The sequence below is a fragment of the Lepidothrix coronata genome, unplaced genomic scaffold (genome assembly GCF_001604755.1).
Source record: "Lepidothrix coronata isolate B3197 unplaced genomic scaffold, Lepidothrix_coronata-1.0 Scaffold18, whole genome shotgun sequence".
NCBI lineage: Eukaryota > Metazoa > Chordata > Aves > Passeriformes > Pipridae > Lepidothrix > Lepidothrix coronata.
In genome coordinates this window covers 1,516,971-1,540,270 of record NW_016690198.1, presented here as the reverse complement: position 1 = coordinate 1,540,270, position 23,300 = coordinate 1,516,971, and the positions used below count along the sequence as shown (strand labels likewise).

General features: G+C 37.1%; 1 protein-coding gene across 2 annotated transcripts in view; it reads left to right on the top strand.

Annotated features, from left to right (window-relative positions):
• The window catches only part of RORB (RAR related orphan receptor B), a 142,106-nt gene that overhangs the window by 95,618 nt on the left and 23,188 nt on the right, over positions 1 to 23,300 (top strand). For both annotated transcript variants that reach the window (XM_017807369.1, XM_017807370.1), the window contains exons 2-4: positions 11,068 to 11,153; positions 15,554 to 15,695; positions 18,710 to 19,111. In XM_017807369.1, coding sequence (XP_017662858.1) covers positions 11,068 to 11,153; positions 15,554 to 15,695; positions 18,710 to 19,111 — 630 coding nt within the window. The remainder of the gene's footprint in view (positions 1 to 11,067; positions 11,154 to 15,553; positions 15,696 to 18,709; positions 19,112 to 23,300) is intronic.

The window sequence follows — 23,300 nt, the reverse complement described above, 5'->3', positions numbered from 1 at the left end:
ATAGTTAATCCTGTGATTGCTTGTGTTATAAGATGCTATTAACTGCTGAGCAAATTAGAATGATGAGAGAATTAACTCATTTAGGTTTCCATAGTGCTCATTGGTGTCAAGCTCCTGCCTTTATTATCTCAAAAAATTATATCATATTACAAAAATCTATTTTCTGTTGAACATCATCAGGCAGAAGTGAACACAGGCAACAGTTAAAAAGAAAGCAAAGCATGATGATCCCTTTTATTCATACTGCCTGTTGGTTCAGGCTATTAAGCCAGCTCATAAGAAAGCTTCCTGGTCAAAAGGTAGCTAGCAATGCAGGGATGTTAGAGCTTGCTTTAATCTGTGCTGCAGATGAGTGTAGTTTTCATTTTATATTTGTTCAGCTCCCCTAATTATTCTTCAATGTAGGTTTTTTTCAGCTGAGAGTCAGTGGGGCACATTTCCAGAAATACAAACTTAGAGCTGAAAACTGTGTTGTATCATTATATTTCTGTAAGAGTTAAAATAATACCATTTTCTTCTGAAACTCAGGTCTCACTACAAAATATGAACGTTGCCTAAGACTTCTGCATCCAAGTTCTGCCTGCCCTGATGCCTGTAGAGGCACAGCACACCCAACAGGACGTTTCTTATTAGGCTGCTAGTCAAATGATAGTTCTTGACTTGAAGGTCAGTGTGTCTGGAATCATTGCTCAGTACCAGTTATATATATAGTACCAGTATATATCCTGCATAAGAAGGGTCTGTAATATTTGGCAACAATCTATTGATTTCTTTCTGACTCATGCAGAAATAATTTTCATTTACACAAATTAGAGAGGCAGAAGAGGGGAAAAAAACTCTTAAATGTTGTTAATTTCTTTTGGCCATTTCTTCGATCCGTGATTTTTATCTGAGAGGAAAGTAGTGTGTCTAATGGAGAACTGTAATATTTTATGGAACAGTGAGACTTAAAGACCTTGTGAAGCAATCAGTACTTCAGCAGAGTGAAATGCTGTTGCAACAGAAGGAAAATTATATACCAGTTATTTACCCAGTTAAGAAAAATTATGCCCCTTAACATCAAAAGCTTCCATTAATGAAATAATAGAGAGAGGGCAATTCTTATTTTTTTACCAAGCCAGGGAATTCATCAAAATGCAGTAGGCCAAGAATTTGGGACTTTAAGATTATAATCCCGCAACAACATGTGTAGCCTACGTGACTGGTTTAGGAACAGACATTTAAAAGTAGCTGTGTAATGTTTATGCAGATTTAAGTGAGTTATCATAAGTAATTAACTCATCCTGTTTCTTACTATCCTTCAAATAATGTTTTCCTAATTATTGGAAAAATATTTTTTCAACCTGACTATTCCCATGTATTTGTTTGTTTTCTGTACTTTTCCTAATCTTCAATAATTCTGCTTATCTTCATAAACTTCAGAACTCTCCTCTAGTGTTTCCTCTTGCATTGGTTTCTTTTGTTTGAAAATTCCTCAACTGTTCTAACTAGAGCAAGCATTCAAAGCAAAGTGGTTGAGATGCCAATTTTGAACTTTTTTTTTAAATAGTGTGTAGGATTAACAGTCTTCTGTATGTAACAGGCTTATTGAATCTTGAAAGTTAAGTCCTCTGTGTTTTATCTTTGGCGTGAATTCCAAGGGAATGAATATGCAGATAGCAGGACAGAACTGTTATGATCTGAATCCCTTATTCCAACAAGTCGTTTATGCAAAGGTTATGACACAAGAAAATGGATTAGTGAGGAAAGGTTACCTGAAAATGAAGTAACTTCACAGAGCTCTTCCAGCAAAAGAACCTGGGAATGTGTAATGGGGAGGTGAGGGGAATTCTGTCAAAGCACAGAAAATCCACAGACTCAAAAGGGAAAGGTGAATTAGTGAGAGGCAATGCATTTTAATGTATTAGCTGTCTTGTAGAAATGCTCTCTGCCTATGCCCTGTTTTATTTTGTTTTGTTTTTTGTCAGAAAGCTTTTGTAAATCCTGCAGTGCTTTGTGTTCAACTGTGCTGCATTTGGTGCATAACAGCCACTACGTGCCTTTGCAAGTGTAACCTATGAATCAGGATGCAATTCTAGCCATTATAGCAGCCTATGGGGGAAAAAAAATTAGTAGTTACAGGCTCTGAGCAGCTCTGTTAGAGATTGATACTAATAGCTTACCCCTAAGTTCCCCCTTACTGCACAAACTTAGGGCAACTGGGAATCAATTGATACTCCTTTAATGTAATGGATGTTCAGTGGGGGCAATTCAGACAGGTCTGTCACATGACATCTAAAAACACTGGAACAAAATTGACTTTTTAACTCTAGCTGCAGGTAGGGGTGTCATTTTGCAAGATGGGGGGATGGGTGGTTTATCTCTAGTAATTTGACATCTTATGTCTACTATTCTAATACTCCATACCTTATATTATGTCTGAAATGAAAACCGATGGCAAAGAAAAGCTGAGATTTATTTTCAGAATTTACAGAAAAATACTATTTTTTAAACTATTGTATTGGAATAAGAAATCCATTCCACATTACCAGAGTATCAAAAGAAAATATTGTTTCATTACTTGGTTCCTCCAGCACTCTTCTTCCCTTCCTTAATGAAATGGAACAGTCTGTGCCTTTATTACTTCTTCCGTTTAATCTTGTTAATGCAGTCTGTTAAGACTCCACTTTTGCAACAGCACAGGTGTAACTATGAATAAGTAGGCTAGTAGGAAGACTACTCTTCTGCTCCTGGAAGTCTTATTTATTTACAACAAAATGTGTGACATTCAACCTAAAATAAAACCTGATGCAACTGGTGAGTTGAAACATTTTTATTCTTCACTTCATTGGCAATATGGGGCATTACAGTGAAAAATAAAAAGGGAAATATTTAATCTGCCATACCAAGTGTACATTTGAGACAAGTGCACTTGAAGTTTTACTAAGATCAATTCTTCCTACTGTGTTTAAAAAGATGGCAGATTAAATTGGTAAGTAGACAGTTGGTAAGTATGACATTTTTTTCAGACAGCAGCAGATGCAAATCTAAGAATATCTCCAGCTGATTTAAATGCTTTTCAAAAGATGGGGCAAAGATTTTAAATAGGAATGTGCAAAAGTAAAAATCCACAGTGATGATCAGAAATATGAAGAAATTCAAAAAGCTCTAAGAAGGCAACATCAGGAAGATTTCAGAGTCATTTCAGGCTGAAATCACTATTATTGTTTGTTTGTTGTTGCCCATATCTCCTATAGTTTTGCATTTTAGGAGTTATATTGTGTCTAATGTGTGGGGGAAGGTATTGCAAGGAAAGTGATACAGGGAAATGTATTGAAAACATTTTTTTTAACTGTGATGGCAGTCACACAAAGTTCCAGACAATGCAAGTTAGATCCTCATTTTGCATCATTGCTATAATCATACCTGAGTATGTTGAATTACTCATCATTTGCCGACTGCAAATCAGAACCAAAATCTGTACCAGCAGAAATACAGTTCCCTATCCTTTCTTTTCCTTTGGCAGCCAGCTTGATGATTTTCTGTCTTAAAATTTAAAAAAAAAAAAATTTCAAAACAACTCCCATTTTTAAGAAAACTTTTGCTACGGAATCATGTTCATTCACAAAAATAAATATATAAACTATGCTTATGTATTCTTCCCTCTCAACTTTTCCTTGAGCATTGCAATTAGCTCTCTTGGCAAGAAGCTTTAAGCTGTAAAACATTTAACATTAAAAGCTGCATTAATTAGTGGTTTATCAGTACTGCAAATATACAGTGTATATTTATATATTTTACATATTCGTATATAAAATGCTTTGTGTTTTTAAGTTGCATCATGCCCTGTGGTTCACCCAAGTATTGTTAATCAAAGTATATGACTGCACAAACCCCCTAAAATTTTTCTGAAGATATCTTGCATAAGGCAGTCAGAAAACAATATAATGAAGCATTTTTAATTGTAATGGAGAAATAAATTTGTATAGAAATTCCAGAAATTAGAATCATTCCACAAAAAAGGAGTGTTGAGGGTCAGGATGAGAAAAAAGCAGGAATTGACAAGAATTTTCCTTCTCGATGTGCAAAATAACCCTTTGTACTCCCCTGTTATGCCATTTCCACATCTTTTTCATAGTCCACATTCTGTGGTGCTTGATATTCCATGTGTAGGTCTTCCTGAAAGTCTTTTATCTTTCCTGTAATTAAATGTACATGTCCCGGTGACTCGGTGTATACACTTCTTCACTGGTTGGTGCTAGGCTACCTTTTATGATTAATTTTCAGTATTGGAGGAATGAAATCTCCCAAGACTGGATTTCCTGAAATGTAATAATTGTGATATTTACTTGCTACAGTAAATGATGAAAAGTCATGCTGTTGATGTAATATTTGGGAAAAGCTGAGGATATATTAACACCCATCCCACATGATGCTGCTGTTTCTTAGCTCTCCAGCTCAGGTGTTGGTGCAGCCTTTATCATCCCTTTGTAGCAAGTGCTTGAGAAGCTGCTCAGAAAATAAACATTTGTAGAAGGGGAATTAAATAGGATTATACTTCAAGCCTCTGGTTCCAGAGGCTGGCTTCAGGCTTAGTTCAGTGACAATTGTGTCATGAATATTCAAATTCATCCATGTCAGCTGTCTCTGTGAGGAGTCCTGAACAGTGCAACAGTCCTCATTCCCCTTGAAAATTTTGCATGGCATAGAATTCTGGGTTGGGGTGTTACTGGGAGTACAGGAAACTGTGGACATTCAAACAACACCGTGCAGGTAGGGTGGAAGGAAAACACTGAAAGATTGTCAGTGTGCTGCAGCTCCGATCCCATAGCAAAGAGTTGGAGAAGAGGATGCTGCCACAGATGGAGCTAAGAATAACCACTACACCGTCCTTCCACTGCAAGATGAAGTAAGTTTTAAGTTTATTTCCATCCCACTCCAGCAAGCAGTAACTCTTGGCTGGGTGAGGGGAAAGATAAGGTCATGTTGATCCCACAGCCTTGAAAACAGGAGGTATTCACAGCATGTTCCTGCCACACCTTTCTCTGTGCTGCTTGGCTTTGTAACTGTACAGCAGAAATCTGTGCATATCTAACGTAAAGAGCTACCACTAAGTGTACTATAAGAGTATCACTAAGAGTACTCTATAACCATTTCAGCCAGCTTCAACAGGCAAAGTGGACTGGAAATATTTATCATGATATCCAAGCTTTTCCTTTGCCAAGTTCATTAGTTTATTTATCCATAAGGGAAAAAAAATTAGCTCTCTGAGTAAGTACAATTTGTCCTGCTAAATGCCTGATATATAGTAAAACATTTGAAATGAAACATCCTCAAATTATGACAAACGCTTTGGCAGGGTAAATACTAAGTATAATTTTCATAGGAAAGACCTTTGCATATGCCAAAAAACATGGTCATCAGTACTCAGCCATCCTGACCAGCTTACATAAACACTAGCTAAAGCTGCTGGAGATTATTTGCAGAACATTGGATCTGATGAGCTCAAATATAAGATAACTTCAGTAGCATATTTGGGATTACCATAATAATCTCTTTAGGGAAAGTGTGTAGTATCAGCACCTTGAGTTTTTGAGGGAAGTAGAAACTGTACAGCATTTATTATATACTTTCCCTGTATATTCCCTTTTTATTATAATTTTTATTATAATCTTTCCCTGTGAATAAGGCAAGTTTCTGAGCATTTTGTGGGGCCCAAGACAAGGCTTTGATACTTTTATTAGATAACTCTAATTTAACTTATCTATTCAGCCCAAATCATCAGACTAACATGGTTTTGATGTGTCATAACTTGTTTTACTATAGCACCATCCTTTGCGGTTACACACATAACTTCCATTAATTTGAGTTACTAGGGAAAAGTATTCATAGATTAATATAGAGAATTCCATTATGAGAGACAATGAAAATAATTCTATACAGATATGCGGAGTGGTAGGTGAGCTGTCAAAGTTTACTGATCCTTTGACACTTCCTGACCTCTCTGAGCACAGCCTTTCAGGCTTGAGATTTGAGCCGTAGCTTCTGACAAGGGAACCCGAGTTCTGTCTTTTTGGATCTGGGCAGTGGGCTGTACTTTGTGTTAGTAATCACTGCCCAGCAGAGGATACAGGCAGTTCTGTTTCACTTCTGCTGTCTTCCTTACCTGTAAACCATCCTGAAAAAGTCCAGGACAGCCTTAAACACTTGTGCTTCTTATGCACTTCAGCCACTCTGCCTTATCCAAATTAAAGAAACAAACAAGCTGCTAGGTAGCAATTTCTGCACCTTTGGCAGGTTCCTAACCTTTCAGTGTTTAATTTAGTGCTGCGCTGACATTCTTGGCAAAAAAGCTGCACAGTATTTACCTGGAGTCCAGGAAACTGCATCACCACCACTGTCTTGTAATAATCCCATGAAAATCCAGATTTTCTGTTAATTCACAAGTGGTTTTAATAAATTGAAATTATCAGTTCCGCAGGAAATAAAAAAATACTTGTGATCCAAAATAGATCCTTATCTCACTGCTTTTCAGACTCTTGTGGTTCTTTTGCTTACGGCTACCTTTTCTTCACGGAGAATCATCCAGCCTTGCAAATCTTGCAGCTTTTCTAGTTGATTAGCATAGTGAAATTCACCTTGGAGCAATTATCTTTAACTTGTTTTAAGCTTGAAGTCCTTTGCTCCTATCTAAGGTGTGATAGAAAAGCTAGGGGTCCAAAAGCATTTCTTTTACAACGTATCCCTTGGTCTAATAAAAGATATTACATCTATCTGAAAATGTCATCTATATTCTTGGACCATCACAAGCATAACAACTTTTTACTTTTCATAAATTGTTAAATAGCACTACTCCATTAATTCATTGTAGTTACACTTTGGAAAGGAAAGAAACAGTATTTGAATGAAGCATTTTTTCTTATTTTGGTTCATATCATGATGGGAAAAGGTTGTTATACTGTGCTTGTTTTTTTCTTTATAATTTCACCTTCTCTGTAAAGGGAGGTAATCTATGCATACCATTATTTCCAGACTTGTTCCGAAACTACTATGAAACAATAAGATACAAAAAGGTCAGATAATATGAGCGATTTGGAGATTACCTTTAGCTCATGCAAGATATCTTCAAAGTATGTATCTACAGCGCAGACATAAGCATATTTCTTGATATGCAAAAAGGCTAGTATATAGCATGTAATTTTAAAACTTCTAGTCAGTCTACAGACATTATCATGCATATTTCTAAGTTTTTATCTTTCAGTATCACATCCATATCACATACAGATCACATCTAATATGCTTGACCCATGAGACATAAAGATATACAAGAACTTCTCCTTGGAAATTTGTACATCTTTACTCATGAGGTGTAGGACTGGCATATTTGGGAATCGTCAACTTTGCTGTACATGCAGAGAGTCTTTGTTGCTCTAACGAAGTCTAGGTCCAGACTCACTGTCAGAGTTTAATGTATCACTGTCCAAAAGTGCTAAGATTTTATGAAAACATTACTTTCCTGGGAGAATTACACCATATTTGCTTACTCTAATGGCTCATTTGGCTCATTTGGGGTATGTAGACAGCAAATGTGTCTACAGACACACTAATTAATTATGTGGCATTAATTAACTTGCAGAGATATTACTAACAGTATAGGTCTCACTGCATGACAGAGTCTGTAAACATAACTAGTATCCTCGGCTGTATATTTTCAGGTTACTAAATACAAAGCACCTGAAGTCTTGCTGCGAAACCACAGAACATCTAATCCAGCAGCAAAGGGGATAGCAAGATCTAGCTGGCAGTCTAACTCAAAGTGGAAACTTCTATTGACAGTAATGTGTGAGGAAAAAAGCATGTCTTACCGAGGTCAGGATAAAAAAGGTAGAGTTGGCAAGTAAATAAAAATGCCGAATATACTTACTTTGAAATCACTAAGGTGTGGAAACCTGAAAGTGAACTGGGCCAATCTAGCATTTTTTTGAGAACTCCAACTTAACAATGATAGGAGGGAAGCAAATGTCTTTTTTCTCTGTCAGTTCTCTGATTAGCCTCAATATTTCCAAGTGCAATCCCCCCTGGATCAACAAATTATACAGAGGACTTCCTCTTCAAAGTTCACGTCCATCATGCTTTAGTATCCTCTTCTGATCAAGAACTAAATATTGAAAGCTCAAGTCCTTTTTCCCCCTTAAACAAAAGCTACAGGTCTGGGAGATTATAATCATATCTCTCCCAGCTGAAGTTCCTCAGCTATAAAACAGAAATTATATAAAATTTGAGGTTTGCTTTTTCCTGTTAGACAATATATACGTGTGAGTGACAATCCCCCCAAATACACATCAGACACATTAGCTACCTTGTTGACTCTTACCTTTCTTTCAAGAGGAATTCCAAAAATTAACAGTGACACTTTCAGTTACAGATTCATTCCTAATTTCACCAATATAACAACTTTTGTAACCTGATTATTTTCCTCCTTTTAGGATAATAAATTTTTTAACCATGAGTAAGCTTTTTGCTGGTTAAAAAAAAAAAAAAGAGAGAGAGAAAAAGCATCTCAGTGTACTTGGTTTGAAGATGTTTTTAATTACATATTTGTTCTTATCCAAGTGTTCATTTCAAATGTGTGAGAAGACCTTGTATTTGCTTCCTTGATAGAATTCCACCCTACTTCTTGTTATCCTGAGAGAATGAATTAGGTTCCAGGTGGTACTCCTGTCATTTGTGGATTATTATTACTGGTCATATAGAATTAATCAATCTCCATTGTGACATTATAATTTGTATAGTGTCATGTAAAACTGGAGGTAGTTCACAGCCTTAAAGAACTTTCAACTTAAGTGTAAAATAAGAGATGAATACTGTAGGGAGATGACCCTGCGGTGCTGAGGAAAGAAGCTACAGCTGGTGATAGGGAGCAATCACAATGCAGCAGGTATCCAAACATTATAAACGTTTTGTTAGACATCAGGGCGATGGTGGTTTTGCAGGTTCTTATCTCACATCTTAATGTGCTTGTTGAAAAATTGAACTAATAGACTCAAGTTGAGTTTGGCTTGAAAAGAGACAGGAGCCATTATTACTCATTTTATTAGAGTTGATAGGGAAGAAGGCAAGTGGAAAGACCTTCAAAGTGGAGCTAAGTAGTTTTGCACTTATTCCTTCCTCATGTTTAATACATTCAGAGAAAATAAGTTCTATTCCTGTGCTGTTGAAAGTTATCATTGTGGCGACTCCGTTATTGTTCATTCATTCCTATTTTGCCGCAATATTCAGAAGTGGTACTTAGTCAATGCATTTTATTTATGTAAGAAATTCAGAAGAAAGCTGCTTACTTTATAATAGCTATAAAGAGAGTTGGAAATATTGGTCACTAAACTGATTGTTGGTGTAATACATGAAAGAAAGAAGAAAAAGAACATAAAATTGCATAAACAAAGATGGAATGTTCAAAAGGTGTAGTAGCCTCTGACAATTATTAAATCTGCAAAAGAAACATGGTACACTCAGTGTTAATTACAGTATCTCAAGAGGCTTCTGGGAATACAACTGCTTCATTTTTTATCTGGCCTTTAAAATCAATGACTCAACATTCTGAGATTGTTCTGCTGCTTTGTGAACAAAAAGAAATGGTTTCAAGACAGTAGCAAAGTATACTTTTCCAAACTTACTCAAGTGCTTTCTGTGTTCTAAAGATGCTGTCTGCTGTGAGCAATAGTAGCAATTTCCCAGACATCCTTTAGTTACTAATTTATAGAATGGTTGTTTATGAATAAGTGTTTGAATCAACTGATGACTTCCAAGTCTATAGCATTTTTTACATATTATTTGAAAGCCAGAGCCTTAGCATTTTGACACATGGTCCACAAATACTTACCATGAAGGTAGAGATTATAATTGCAAGTCATGTATGAAATTATTGATTGCTTACAGTGCTAAATACAACGATTGTCACAGGATTGATTCTTCTCTCTCTGTTCCCATCAGAGTTACAAGTGGTATATGCAAGTCACATTAAAAGTACCTTCATTTTTTTGTTGTGTTTTGTCTTGTCTTTTCCTCAAGATCTCCTCACATTCTCACTGCAGTTCTGCCTCTGATATTGACATGTCTTTGAAACTTGTCAACATAAAGCAGCTCGTGGTCCCAGAGCTAAGCCTTTCTCCCTCCTCTTGACTCTCAAGCAGAGATCTGAGAGCAGTTACCCAACTAGCTCTCAAAACATCAGTGCCTGGAGGCACATGTTTAAATATTTTTATTATCTCAGTGGGGATAAGAATTTTTGAGCAGAATCAACCTGGCAACATTTCCAAAGAACTAGAGATGCTTCACTGTAAGGAGTTCCCTCTATATGGGATTAGGAACAGTTTGAAAAGTGGTTTCCTTGCCTAAGCCTTGCCGTGTACTTGATAAGAAACAGCATCTCAGGAAACTGAGCTCATGATGGTGAACTAAAGTCTCTTTAGCCATCCATGAAAGTCTTTCTCCCTGGGTTCTTTTGGGATATGCTGTTCCAAGGGAATAGTTGCTTGACTTTCCAAAATAGAGGGCCTGCTAGCATTCACGTTGTGCAGTTTACCTTACTACCATCTCTGACAGTGGTATTAGTATCTTTATGTCTTGAAGCCATAATCTGAAGGATGTGAAAATTTCATTACCTCTTACTTTTTTGAAAAATGCATCAAAATATACCATGTAATTCTACCTTATCAAAATGGAAATGTGTAAGAAAAGACAATCTAGATTATTATTCAGGATGTCTAATGACTGTCATTAGCAAAAATGATTATGAAATTAACTAGTAAAAGAATTTTTTAAAAAGCGAAAATTAGGAAAAACTTACTAATTGTGAGACATCTTAAACTTTTGAAGTTTTGTGGGATATGGCAGAAACTACGTAACATGAAGCATTTAAAATTTGCCACACCAAAACATTCAGAAATACACATAAAATACAAAGCAGTTCTATATTGTTAGGGGTTGACCTGGTAATCTGCTCTCTAGCTCTAATTTTCAAGATTTTCATTTGAGAGAAAAAGAAATGGAGTTATGTACTCAAAATATTTGTCTTGTTTTCTTTTTCAGCACAAATTGAAGTGATACCATGCAAAATCTGTGGTGATAAATCCTCTGGAATACACTATGGAGTCATCACATGTGAAGGCTGCAAGGTATGAGATTTTAAAACAGCATACTCATCAGCATCTGCATTAGCCTCAGGCGTCTCTGTACAATAATACACTCTTACATGCTTTCAAGCCAGTGGTGCCAAAGACTGTAAAGCCTGCTGCTGATAGAGATGCATTTCATGCCTAGTTTCGTTAGATGCTTTCTTTTTTATCAAGTAGACTTAAGAGCTGCCTCCTTGTTTGAAACTTGAATTAACTGCATCTGATGCAGTGTAAGTGCTGATACCAAGGCTGGCAACTGCAAGTCACACCTGTTCTAACTGAAATCAGCTTGAGAGATGGATTTCTTATCTTGTTTCCTATACAACCCATGTAGCATTAAAGTTGGCACATTATTTCCCATCAACATCTTAAGAGCTTACAGGTGTGAATTTGGTCCTGGTTTATCCCCTTTGCATTCTTTGCAGACCAAATTGCAATCCCCAAAGGTTACAATGCCTTACAGTATGAGCAGTGTAAAAGGATCCTTTGTCTTCTCCTGCATAGGCTTCAGTGCAGGGCAATTGCTGGGAGTTGGAGATTTAGAAAAAAAAAGTGTGGGGACGCATAAAACTGTTCCATGCTGCTTAGTCATATTAATGTATTATCTCAGGCACTAGATCAAATACCACAAATCAGACCACAAGCCAAGAGAAAAAAGGCTTCAATTTTTGACTTTAAAAATACTCTGTGATTTTGTTTTCTGAGGGATTATATTATTATTCGTGGAAAACCAGAATTCCATACTACATGTTAGTATTTCAGTTTTGATTGTAAATATGAAATTGCAAAGATAGAGAGGCAGCATCTCTGATTGCTTCTATGTGGAAGCACACAAACTGGGCCACTTGAAAATGAGAGCCTACTTGTAGAGTGAAATCTCAAGTCTGTACTTACTTAATGCTTTACAAAATTTTAGAACATCTGAAAAATCTGAAAATTTGGGTGCACCCATTTGCAAAAGACATATTTTAATGCCAACACATTGAGAAGCAATAAACTAGTAAAGTTCAGATTTCTTTCAGGAACATTAACACTTGTAAGGAGAACAATTTGCAGTGTGTCACTGTCTTATTGTGACACTAGACTAGAAATAAGCATCTTCTTATTATGATAACATGAAACAGGATTAAACTAATTGATCTGATAATACAGAGCTGGCCCAAATCTACAGAAGAAAATTGTTTCAAGCAGAAAAGGAATATCTCTCAGCCCTCAGTGCCCACAGAACAGTTAGGGGTATAGTCTTCTGTAGAAGTAATTAGGGTTAATGTTGGCCCTTGTGTGTGCCTCAAGAGGAGATGATACAAGTCAGCTCTGTGAGTAGAATGCTTACTGAGATAAAGAGCTTCTCTTCCACTTATGACAGTTTTAACCCTACTGGTTTTGTGCCAGTTTTGCAGTATCAGATCAATTAGTCTAATCTTGTTTTGTGAGCCTGTGTGAAAAGAAGATGTCAGTTTTCAGATTGGTTCCACTGGGAGCCATCTCAGACTGTCAGAGCTCCCTGTTAAGGTAAGCACTGTTTCAGGAAGTGCAGCTCTGCTCTTCATTTAAATGCTCAGCATTTAAAAAACTATTCATTCAGCCCACGTACTAGTAACTGGTCATTTCTGGCTCCTTTTGTCTGAACATGTTAGAAATCTGAAATAATTAAGAATGGAGGTCTTATGTGGAAGAAATAGGCTAGAATCACTCCAGAAGCATGCACACACATTGAGCCAGGCACCCGATAGCTGCAGCATTTCAGGACACGGCATCCAAGAACTACACTGCCAGTGGTGGTGCTACAAATTTCAAGGAACAGAAAATCCTTAAACTCTGTGTCCCTACATTAGCTATGGTGCTGCAAATCCATATTATAAGTGCTTAAGGATCATTGTAAATATTACTGTTGTTCTGTGTACATGCCTACATATGCTGAATAACCTGCTGGACCTGGTGAGGAAAATTGCATCTGTGCCAATATCCTACTGAAATGGTAAAACCTGAAGATAAGTTTCCATCCCATCTGTTTCTGTGGCTTCTTCTTTGCTGAGAAGCCTTTTACCCTCTCTTCTGCCTATCCCCCTGAGCAAAGTACTTGCTACCATTCTTTTGTCATGATTTAGAAAGCAGTTCACATGGCCATTTCCTTTCTCAGGCTGACTGTGGGTGGTGGATGAAGTGATTTGTTCACGATGCAGAAAGACTTGTTGTCAGTGTTGGGAACATTGGGAAATCTGTCTTTAACTCTTTAGCTCCTCAATAGTGAGCTGCCTCTTTTTTCATGCAAAATGAAATTATTCTAAGTAAATGTAGCCAATGCTATATAAAGATTCCATGAAAATGAAATGAAAGGATTATCTCTACTTTATAAGAGAACATTTAGATCTTATACTGGAGAAAAAGGGAACAAAATTCTCCTCAGAAAAATGAATTATCTGCTGTAAATTAATTTTATTATGTAACCCTTGATACATAATGTGGTCCTTTTTTCCTAAGAGGGGCAAAGAAGAAACAAACAGATTCTTCTGAGATGAGATCAACATTAATGGGAACAAAAAGCACTGCAGAATAAGGCACAGTCAATGCTAAATGGTTGTGAGGGGTTTTATAACATAATTTATTTAATTTGTTCTCTCAAATCCATATTGACATAGATGCTGCTAAAGTCTAAATGGTTGAAGCAGAATACACTTCCCAAGTCAAAACCAAAATTGTCTGTGAAGTTCAACAAAGAGAGTAAAAATATCTGCTATTAGCATCCATTTAGCCTTAAATTAAATGCACCTCCACAATTTCAGGAAAGTTTTGGTCAGCCAAGACCAGAGAAGTTGACACCAGAATTTTTCTGAGAGTTCCTCTAGAGGACATCCATGTTCTCAAAAGTGCAAATCATAAAATTTAATTAGATTTTACATATACTATAATCACTGATAAAACAAGCTTGGGCCAGTTCAAATGAACTTCCGTATGCTTGACTTCAAGAACTAGTGCTGCCAGTGTCCTTGGTGGAACACAGTGCCTGTCGCCTGTTGTTACTGACACCCTACAACACACTCATTTGGTTCGCCAGGACTTGAATGAGAATTCTGATATAACCGTTAGCAAGTGAATTAAGCCCTGACCTCTCTACTCTCATTCCATTGCTCAGTATTACCATCCATCAGTCTGTGCAGAGATACACTGGTTTTTTCTGGTAAACAAAGTCAGCAGTTGCTTTCTGGCTCCATTCAGTGGTGTTTGCAAACCAGCCCAGAAAGACACAACCACTTTGGTATCACTTCCAATGTCTGGTGTAACTCCAGTAATGATATTACTGCTCTTTTACTCCTCATAGTCTCCTGCAGTGGCTAGGCTGTCCTTCGGCTTTCCCACCACACATCCTGCAACTGTTTGCATCTAAAGGTGTAAAACTTATCAAGGAACTTCTCTTTGTTTTTTTCTCTCCGGATGTAACAGCTCCTCCTGACCTTTATTTTTTTATTATTTCTTTATTTTTAAATAGATTTATTTATTTTTGTTTATCCTCACCCCCTGGTTTCATTCCTCTTGTCACCTCTGCTATTTCATGTCCATTCTACCATAACAGTGCCTTAGCACAGCTTGTGGCACACCTCCTAGCAGCTAGGAGCTCGTAAGGACTTCGGTATATATGCTTTCCCTCTAGCCCTCAGATCTCTAGCCAAATAACCCACAACTAGCCAGAAAAACCTTCTAGGAGATAGAGTACACATTTTTTCAAAGATAAAATGGATAATGCTATATTCTATTGAAATGGAAAGTGTCGTTACTTTCTCATGATAGTATCTAAAGGTGTTACTTTCTCCTTTGTGTGTTGTCTTTACTTGATACAGTCATTATATCCTAGTGCTTTTGTGAAGCTTGAATTTGAATTACTTTTCATTCTTGAAGGGTATAGCCCCTCCAGATTAGATCAACACTTGCCAGGTTAAACTGAAGAGCAGACTTCAGCTTCTAGTGCTGTTTGTACCCAGTGACAGTTATTACCAGTTTCTTCATTAAAGGAAGAAAATAGTCAAAACAAGTACATTTAATTCATCTCTTTACAAATGCTGACAAGTTTTTCCTCTATTAGGAGCAAGTGTTAGATAATACATGATCAATATTGCACAATAAAAATGCATTTTGTAACATTATTGTTTGAGTTTTAACAAAGTAGAATTACATTCTTTACAGAATAAGCAAAATTGTCCTTATAAGTAAATGTTATTTAATTTCACTGTGCAAGGCCACCATACCTGCAAAGCCACAGCATGAGTAGCATTACACTAAATAAATTTATTGTAGCCATTTGCATGGTTCTGTGTGTGTGTGTGTATGTGTGTGTCTGTGGGTGTATGTGTGCGCACACTCACATATATGCTCATGGTAATAGTTGATCTCTCCTTGCACCCAAGGGATTCTTTAGGAGGAGTCAGCAGAACAATGCATCCTACTCCTGCCCAAGACAGAGAAACTGTTTAATTGACAGAACCAACAGAAATCGTTGCCAACACTGCCGACTGCAGAAATGCCTTGCCCTGGGAATGTCTCGAGATGGTAAGGAGTAAAATTTGTGCTTCATACCTAAGCCCTTTGAAACTCTTCTTCACTTCTGACTTATTTAAATTCCCTGTAGATTTCTGCAAAAAGAGAGAGGAGCAGCTTCTTGCTTTGTAGTGCATGCACTGTGAGATGATCTTTTCCATTTTGTTAACAAAAGAGGCTAATTTCATGGAAAGGGTGGGGAAATCACAAAATAGAGAGCAGTATTAGTTTGAAACAGAAGGAATCAGAAGTGAAATATGTGATTTTGGTAAAAAACACAAAGCACAGATAGGTCAACTCTGGAGAGGTGGGTTTATATTAAGCATTATATTAAACATTAACATTTTTTTGACATTAAATATTGTTGTGTGAAAGCATACCTTTCCTTGAGATCTCTAAGGGTCTGTGCCAGTAACTAGGCAGTTAAACAGAAATTTACACCTTGATAGCATTAGAGCTTTCTGTTTGTTTTATTCAGAGCACTTAACCAAATATTTTGGAGTGGAAAAAAACCCAACCTTTCTTTTACCTGCACACTGCCTCCTGTCCCTGTCTGGGTCTATAAAGGAAACATTTCCTAATTAGGCACTGAAAATGGACCCTTTGCCAGAGGAAAGCTCAACAGTGTATCCCATCTCAGGATCCTATGGTCCTTGAAGAGCTCTGGTCCACCTTCCAAGCTGTGGTGTGATAAGCCAAGATTGCATCTGAGAATGTGCATCACAACAAAACTGCCGGTAGTGGGAGGCTTTGGCAAGACTGCCCACAATTTACTTCCCCCAGCCACCACTCCTCATGCAGGGGGTTTCCAGTTTACAGGCATGTTTTAAATAGTCAGAAAATATAAGAAGAAAATATTCTCTTTTTTTGAAGGCGAGTTATAATAATTTCATTTGCCTGGAAGCAGTTTTCTATCTTAAAAAGTTTACACAAAATATGTATTTTGAAATTACCAGTCACTGATGGAGAAATTGTCTAAAGAGCTATTTCTTTAGATGGTCCACAGATTATAAACTTGTTTTAAATTTGGACCGTAGTAGGTCTTCTTTTACCACAATGTATCTCAAGTCTCACTGAAATGACTTGCTCTCCAGTCTCACAAATCTGGGAGGAGCCAAGCAGTCTGGCCTTTAATCCATTAATTCTTTTTGGTCTTAGCATCCAATTTACTTGACACCTTAGCTCCTAATTCTTCACAGTAATTAAAGTAGTAACATTTCAGTAATTTAACAGCACATGATTTCCTCCTAGAAGTATTATCTTCCAGTGATTTAAGGTATCACAAGGGCATTTTAGTGTGACAGACAGCACTGTCTTCCCAAGAGTAATCTGGGGATCACTGCATACAGACAAAGCGAGTGATTCGTCCAAAAGCTTAGCTTTATTCTCTCATAGTTTATGTAAGAATGTTTAAAATTAACAATATTAATAGCTCTTGCAAATTTAAAATAGGGTGTATGAATTTTTTAACAGAAAAACTGAATGTGATTTTAACCTCTCAGACATGTAATAGATTCATTTTTATCGTGCAAAGGCAGGATGCTAATTGACAGCAGCTGGAGAATCCAATTAATGAATATATAATCAGGATAAACAGTGGGTATTTGTTTTCATTACCAAGGCCCTAAATTTGAAGAAAATACACAATTGCATTATTCAAAATACAGTCACTGTATATGTTCATAAGGATATGCAATGCACCACGGACTGATTGCAGGAGCAGGCTGAGTTCATGTGAGGAAGCTTGCAGCCTCAGTGAAGGACTGCAGGTAAACTGAAGTTGGCAATAAGAAGCAATTTTACACCCTCTTGGTGTAACAAAAAAGTGAAAAGAAAGGGAAAAGGCTTCCATCTTTTTGTTCTGTCACTTTATTTTCATATTATGCTTTTCTTTTTCCTGATTGAAGAATTTCACATTTATCCGTGTGTCGGCTCAAACTCCTCTTGAGAGCTAAAAGAAAGTCCTGTGCTATTAGCCATCCTGTGCTAGTAAATGTGGGGATTCTGAATTGATCCCATTTTGAGATGGACTGGAAATACATAGTGTGAAAATACACCTCATAATAAGTAGAAATGTGTGGTTTTGGAGCAATGTCCTTTTACCTGTGTTCTGACTAATTCTGCTGAATGTGTCCCTTATTTGTTTTAGAGCACAATGAACAACTACCTCTGCTCTAAGATCCCAAGATCTAGCCCAGTAGAATATCAGAATTTATAGAGACATGGTGTGGTGGGGAGTGAGTGGAAAGATAGTCAGCTATGATCTACTGTATATGCAGGCTGTGTCTTTACTCCTTCTGTTCCGTAGCAGTCAGCCTGTCATTTTTGAAAATTTCAATCTCAGTTAATGAACCCTGTTTCTGGGGAAAGTGGTTTGTCCTCTGATGTTTTCCTCCCTTTCTCATCAGAAGGAGTACATGATTTGTGCACTGACATTATGTAAATTGATTGTGTAAATCCATAAGATTTCCTCTGTGGAAAAGATAACATTCTGTTATTTTGTTATTTTCCTCTAAGTTCTAACTCTAACCTGTAAGATTATTCTTTTTAAAGTGTGAAGATAACACCCCATTCCAAGGATGTGATAATAAGGCTTTAAGGCTCGTTTTCATACAGAGTACTAATCTTAGTAGTGTACTGTTTAAAGGTTTGTGAAAAGTTAATAAATCACATAGGATATGAATCTACATACTGTAAATTCATACAGCTCTAGGTTGTTGTTCGGTGAACACAAAGATATAAAAGGATGCATAGTCTTTTTAACATTCTCAGTGGGATGTAAGTTGCTTGACTGAGGGCCTCCTGTCAAATAAGAGTCGTCAGTTTGTAAGTTCAAGCACTTAATACTGTTTCCTTTATGAGACGCATATGGTGTAAAGCTTTGCATCCTTTCTCATTTCCACAGAAAAAGATGTTTCCACGGCAAAATTAACCCTGAAAGTAAATATAAAAGTGAGGGGGTTGAGGGCAATCAAGAAAAACTTGTGCTTTGCTTTTCAGCTGTGAAATCGTGCTTTGCTTTTCAGCTGTGAAATTTGGAAGAATGTCCAAAAAGCAGAGGGATAGCTTGTACGCTGAAGTGCAGAAGCACCAGCAGCGACTACAGGAACAGCGGCAGCAGCAAAGTGGTGAGGCAGAAGCCCTCGCCAGGGTTTACAGCAACGGCATCAGCAATGGCTTGAACAACCTGAATAACGAAACTGGCAGCACCTACTCAAATGGGCATGTCATCGATCTGCCGAAGTCTGAGGGTTATTATAATGTGGATTCTGCCCAGCCCTCCCCAGACCAGTCTGGATTAGACATGACTGGAATCAAACAGATAAAGCAGGAACCTCTCTATGACCTCACCTCTGTACCAAACTTGTTTACCTACAGCTCTTTCAACAACGGGCAATTAGCACCAGGGATATCCATGAGTGAAATAGGTAAGAAAAATTCCTGTTCCTGTAGTGCAATGTGTACATATAAGCTAAGCTCCAGTGCTGTCTTTATTGAAATGTTATATAGCCATTCCATACACAGGTACACAATAATTACATGTTCACATGTGCGTGTATGTGCACACACATACAGAGAGTAAAGCAAAGAAAATCAGTCTGGCACTAATTGACATAATATTAAGACAGCTCTGTCTTTACCAAAATCTGCAAAATATGCAGTTTCTTAAACCCAGTACTTCATGTTCTGTTTATGAAATAGAAGCATCAAAGCAGGTGACGAATCAATCATAACCAAGTGATAATTAGGAGTGGGGAGCTTGTTTCAAATGAGCTCATTACTAGCAGGGTTAAGTGATCTCTTCAGCCAACCATCTGTATTCTTGTCAACACCCAGAATCCCCATGGCAGCTAATTCTGGGATATTTACTGTGAAAAATACCAGCTTGCTACTTCTAGTGCATGGATGTCAATGCAGACCACGTTCACTGAATTTGTGAAGTGCACAGACTCTGAATGTAGTTGCTTGGATATTCCTGCTCTGCCTGAACGCCTTGGAGAACCTGTCTCTTGATTTCATCTTTGAAAAGTGGCAAAGAGACCTCTCTGTGAGATGAGACTGTTTGAAAGACAACAGCTAACCGTGATTCTTCTCTAAGGAGGATTTCTGTTCATCTAATGCTTCTAGCTGTACTTCTCCAAAACCATTGGAGGAACTGCTTCTATTATAAAGAAATAACATGAAAGAAGATTGGCATCCTAATTAGGTACCACAACAAGTGAAATATGCTGCATCAGTTGTGGTTGAGAATATAATCAAAGGGTAACAATTTGTTAATGGAATTTAATTAAAAAGAAAGAAGAAGAAGGAAAAAAAAATCGTATTCAAGAGCACTCTTAACAACCTAATTATTTTCACATCATAAAATCCCTCTGTAGTTTTGGCCTGACCTTGCTGCCTCATGGATGTACACCTACATCTGTAAATTTAGGTGTGTACTCAGACCTACTGAGAACCCTAGAGATGTGGCCTCCACTCAATATAGATTGCAGTAATGATGTATACAGTAGTTACTGTCTGATAAAAAAATGAAGTTGCAGTTAGAATCTGTAGTATGTTTTCTGCCCATGCATGCTCATGTGCAGGAGGATATATAACACATTGTGTGCTTTAGTTGCAAATTGTGCACTAGAAAGTTATGTTTTTCTGCCACTCTGTTTATTAGGACATGTTTTACTATCACATTTGGCCTAGGACTGTCCAGTAAAGTCCTACACCGATAGCATAGAATTAGCGAGGAATGTCTACACCAACTTCCCTCTCAGCTTTTGTGGTTGTATGAATATTACTTACATGTGGCTTGTGCACACCTCAGTCCTGCAACAGAGGATCACAGTACTGCAAACCAGCTGAGAGGCAATTTAAACCATCCTTAAGAGCTGTTTCCCTTCATCCCCCATACCAAAGGGAAATGTTTCCAGAGACTCAGAGGAGGTCTAGAAATGTGACAGTTCTGATAGTCCATGGATTATGGTTTGTGCTCAGTTACAGAAATGAGCCCAAATAGAGAATATATCCTTAGTGGCTAAGGGATCCCACTGAAGGCAATGAGTTCTTTTCACTCATGAAGTTTTAGAGAATCATTTAAATTTTATCTCTTGCTGGTTCTCTTAGAAATAACTTACCATTCTTAAATTTTCACCAGTTTTTTTGCTCTTCGAGCCCTAAACCAACTCCACATTTTCCAGTCTTTCATCTTGTGTGTTATCTAACCAGTGCTCACCTTCTCAAGCACATAAAGCAGGAGATAGGAAAGAGCCTGTCTCTGAGCTGACAGCAAAATTCAGATGCTCTGGGATTTATCTCTTTTCCTTTTGAAATTGAAACTGGGGCTCCTAAATTGCTAGGATTTTACCCATGTACTGCTGCCTGTCATTTGTGGCACCTACAGCAGACGGATAAGTGTGACAGTGAGAGGTACTGTAGTATAACAAATCAGCTGACACAACTGAAAAAATAGAAGAGATATACTATAAAATACTGGGATTAGTGCACAGGCAAGTGATATTTTCAGTGCTTAAAAACAAACAAAAAGTGCCTCAATGCTACAGCGGATTGTTGGACCATCTGTAAAACTGAGTCTTGCAGTCAAAGCAGGAAAACTTTAAGCAATGGGATGCATTGATTTCATATTATAGTGTTCTTAAATTTCACTGCAGAATTGTATCTTACTCCAGTAAGATCTGGAATAAACTCAACTCATTCTAAATAGAAGTTATGCCTTAACTGTTAGAAGAAATCGTAGAGAATATATAGGAGGCATAAAAGCTATACTGCATTGATTCTTGTGCCTGATAGAAGTTTCTTTGTACCATCATGCTTTGTGATACACTAAAACACTGAATACCCCAGATCTTGTTGGGTTTTTTCTGCACTGATTATTTTCTGATTAATTTCCAGTCTTAGTTTTCTTCTGGTCTTTAAATTCTTCAAATACACATATATATATACATATATATATATATATATATTTTTAAGCACAACCTCACTTGTCACTTGCCTGATCTTGAGTGCAACCATCCTAATTTTTCCCTTATAAATGAATGTGTGGGATTCCTTTCATCCTTGAGCTTCTAAAAGTTGCTGCAAGCTCTCCAAGGGACAGACTTCTTCACAGGCAGCCCAGAGCAAAAGTAGTCTTTGCAGCTTCTGCATCTCATGTCAAGCAATATCCCGTTCAATTACTCCTTTGGTGTTAATGCTTAGCTTGTTTCAAACTCACTTCTCTCCAGTTTTTATTAAGATATAATTGACTGCACATTTCCAAGTTTGAATCTCATTTTCTCTTTCTTATTTTTCTAACCTTTTCAATCCTATTACATTATGTCTCAGTCTTCACTGATGCTTTGTGACTTCTTTCAATTTAGAATTATCTCTTCATTTAATTAGCATGCTATGAACCTTCTCTTTCAGATTATTATGAAAATGTTAAATGCTTGTAAAACAAGTCCTAACAATGGTCCCTGCTGACTAAAAACTTGCTGTAATTGCATTTATTACTTTAGTATTTATATTTTGCTTGCTATCCAACAGTAAGTTCTCTGAAAAATCCAAGTAACAAGTCTTCCTTTCCCTGTCAGTTTGATTCAGTTATAAAAATAATATTTTCTAAGATACTCTATAATGTAATTTGCACATCACTTGCATTCTTTTCTTCACATGTTAATTTTCTAGTTTCACCAAAAAGTAATCTAAATGGTTAGAGCTACTTTGATCTTTAACAGTTCTATGCTTTAATTTGAATGTGAAAGTGTTCTTTTTCCCAAATGTACATTCATCTACAGAAGACTTTGTAGTGGAAATGGAAATTGTTCAACTTAACAGTTTTGAAATTCAAAATTTTTTGCACAGCAACTGTTTCAACACATAGTATTAGAATGGAACAGCAAGAAAAATATAGCATATCTTGCACTGCATGCTTACTAGTATCTCTATATACTGTGCTAGCAAGTGGGGTTTCTGTAGGAGTAAGACGTGCTGACAAGTTGAAGTTATATAGAGCTCTGTCACACATATTTAGTACTCTTATATCCCTTCAAATGATTTAAATAGTCCTGGGTACAACTGCACATTGTCTGATCACTGTAAGAAGCAGGATGGGAAATGTCTCCTATGAAAAAGAATGTTAAGTATAACAAAAAATTATTTTCAGACAGTGACATAAATTTCTCATGTCAGAGCTTATGATGGAGAAATGTTGTATAAAATCAGGCAGTTTCCCATTTCCTATTAGAAAAAGAAACTCAAAGCATAAAGAAATCAGTCCAAAGCTCATAAATAAACACAGGATCAGAGCCTCAGCTTGGCATCACCTGCATTTCCAGGTCAGCTCCTTTTTCTTAAAAGAGAAGTATTTTTGTCCTTAACTCAAGGCATTTTGTTGGAGACTTAATATGGAGTTGGGTGTACAGAACCCAAAGTAGGTCAGATGCAGTGACCAAATGAGTTGGGCAGGTTCTTTCTCTGCTTGTCTTGCTGTCCATGGGTGGCATGATCCAGGTGTGTTCCATCAGGCAGTGACACTGCCAGCAAGGGAGACACCCATGTCCTAAGGGTGCGTGCTGCCAGGAACCTCAGAGCACTGTCCTGTTTCTCCCTGATCACTGTTGCATCTGC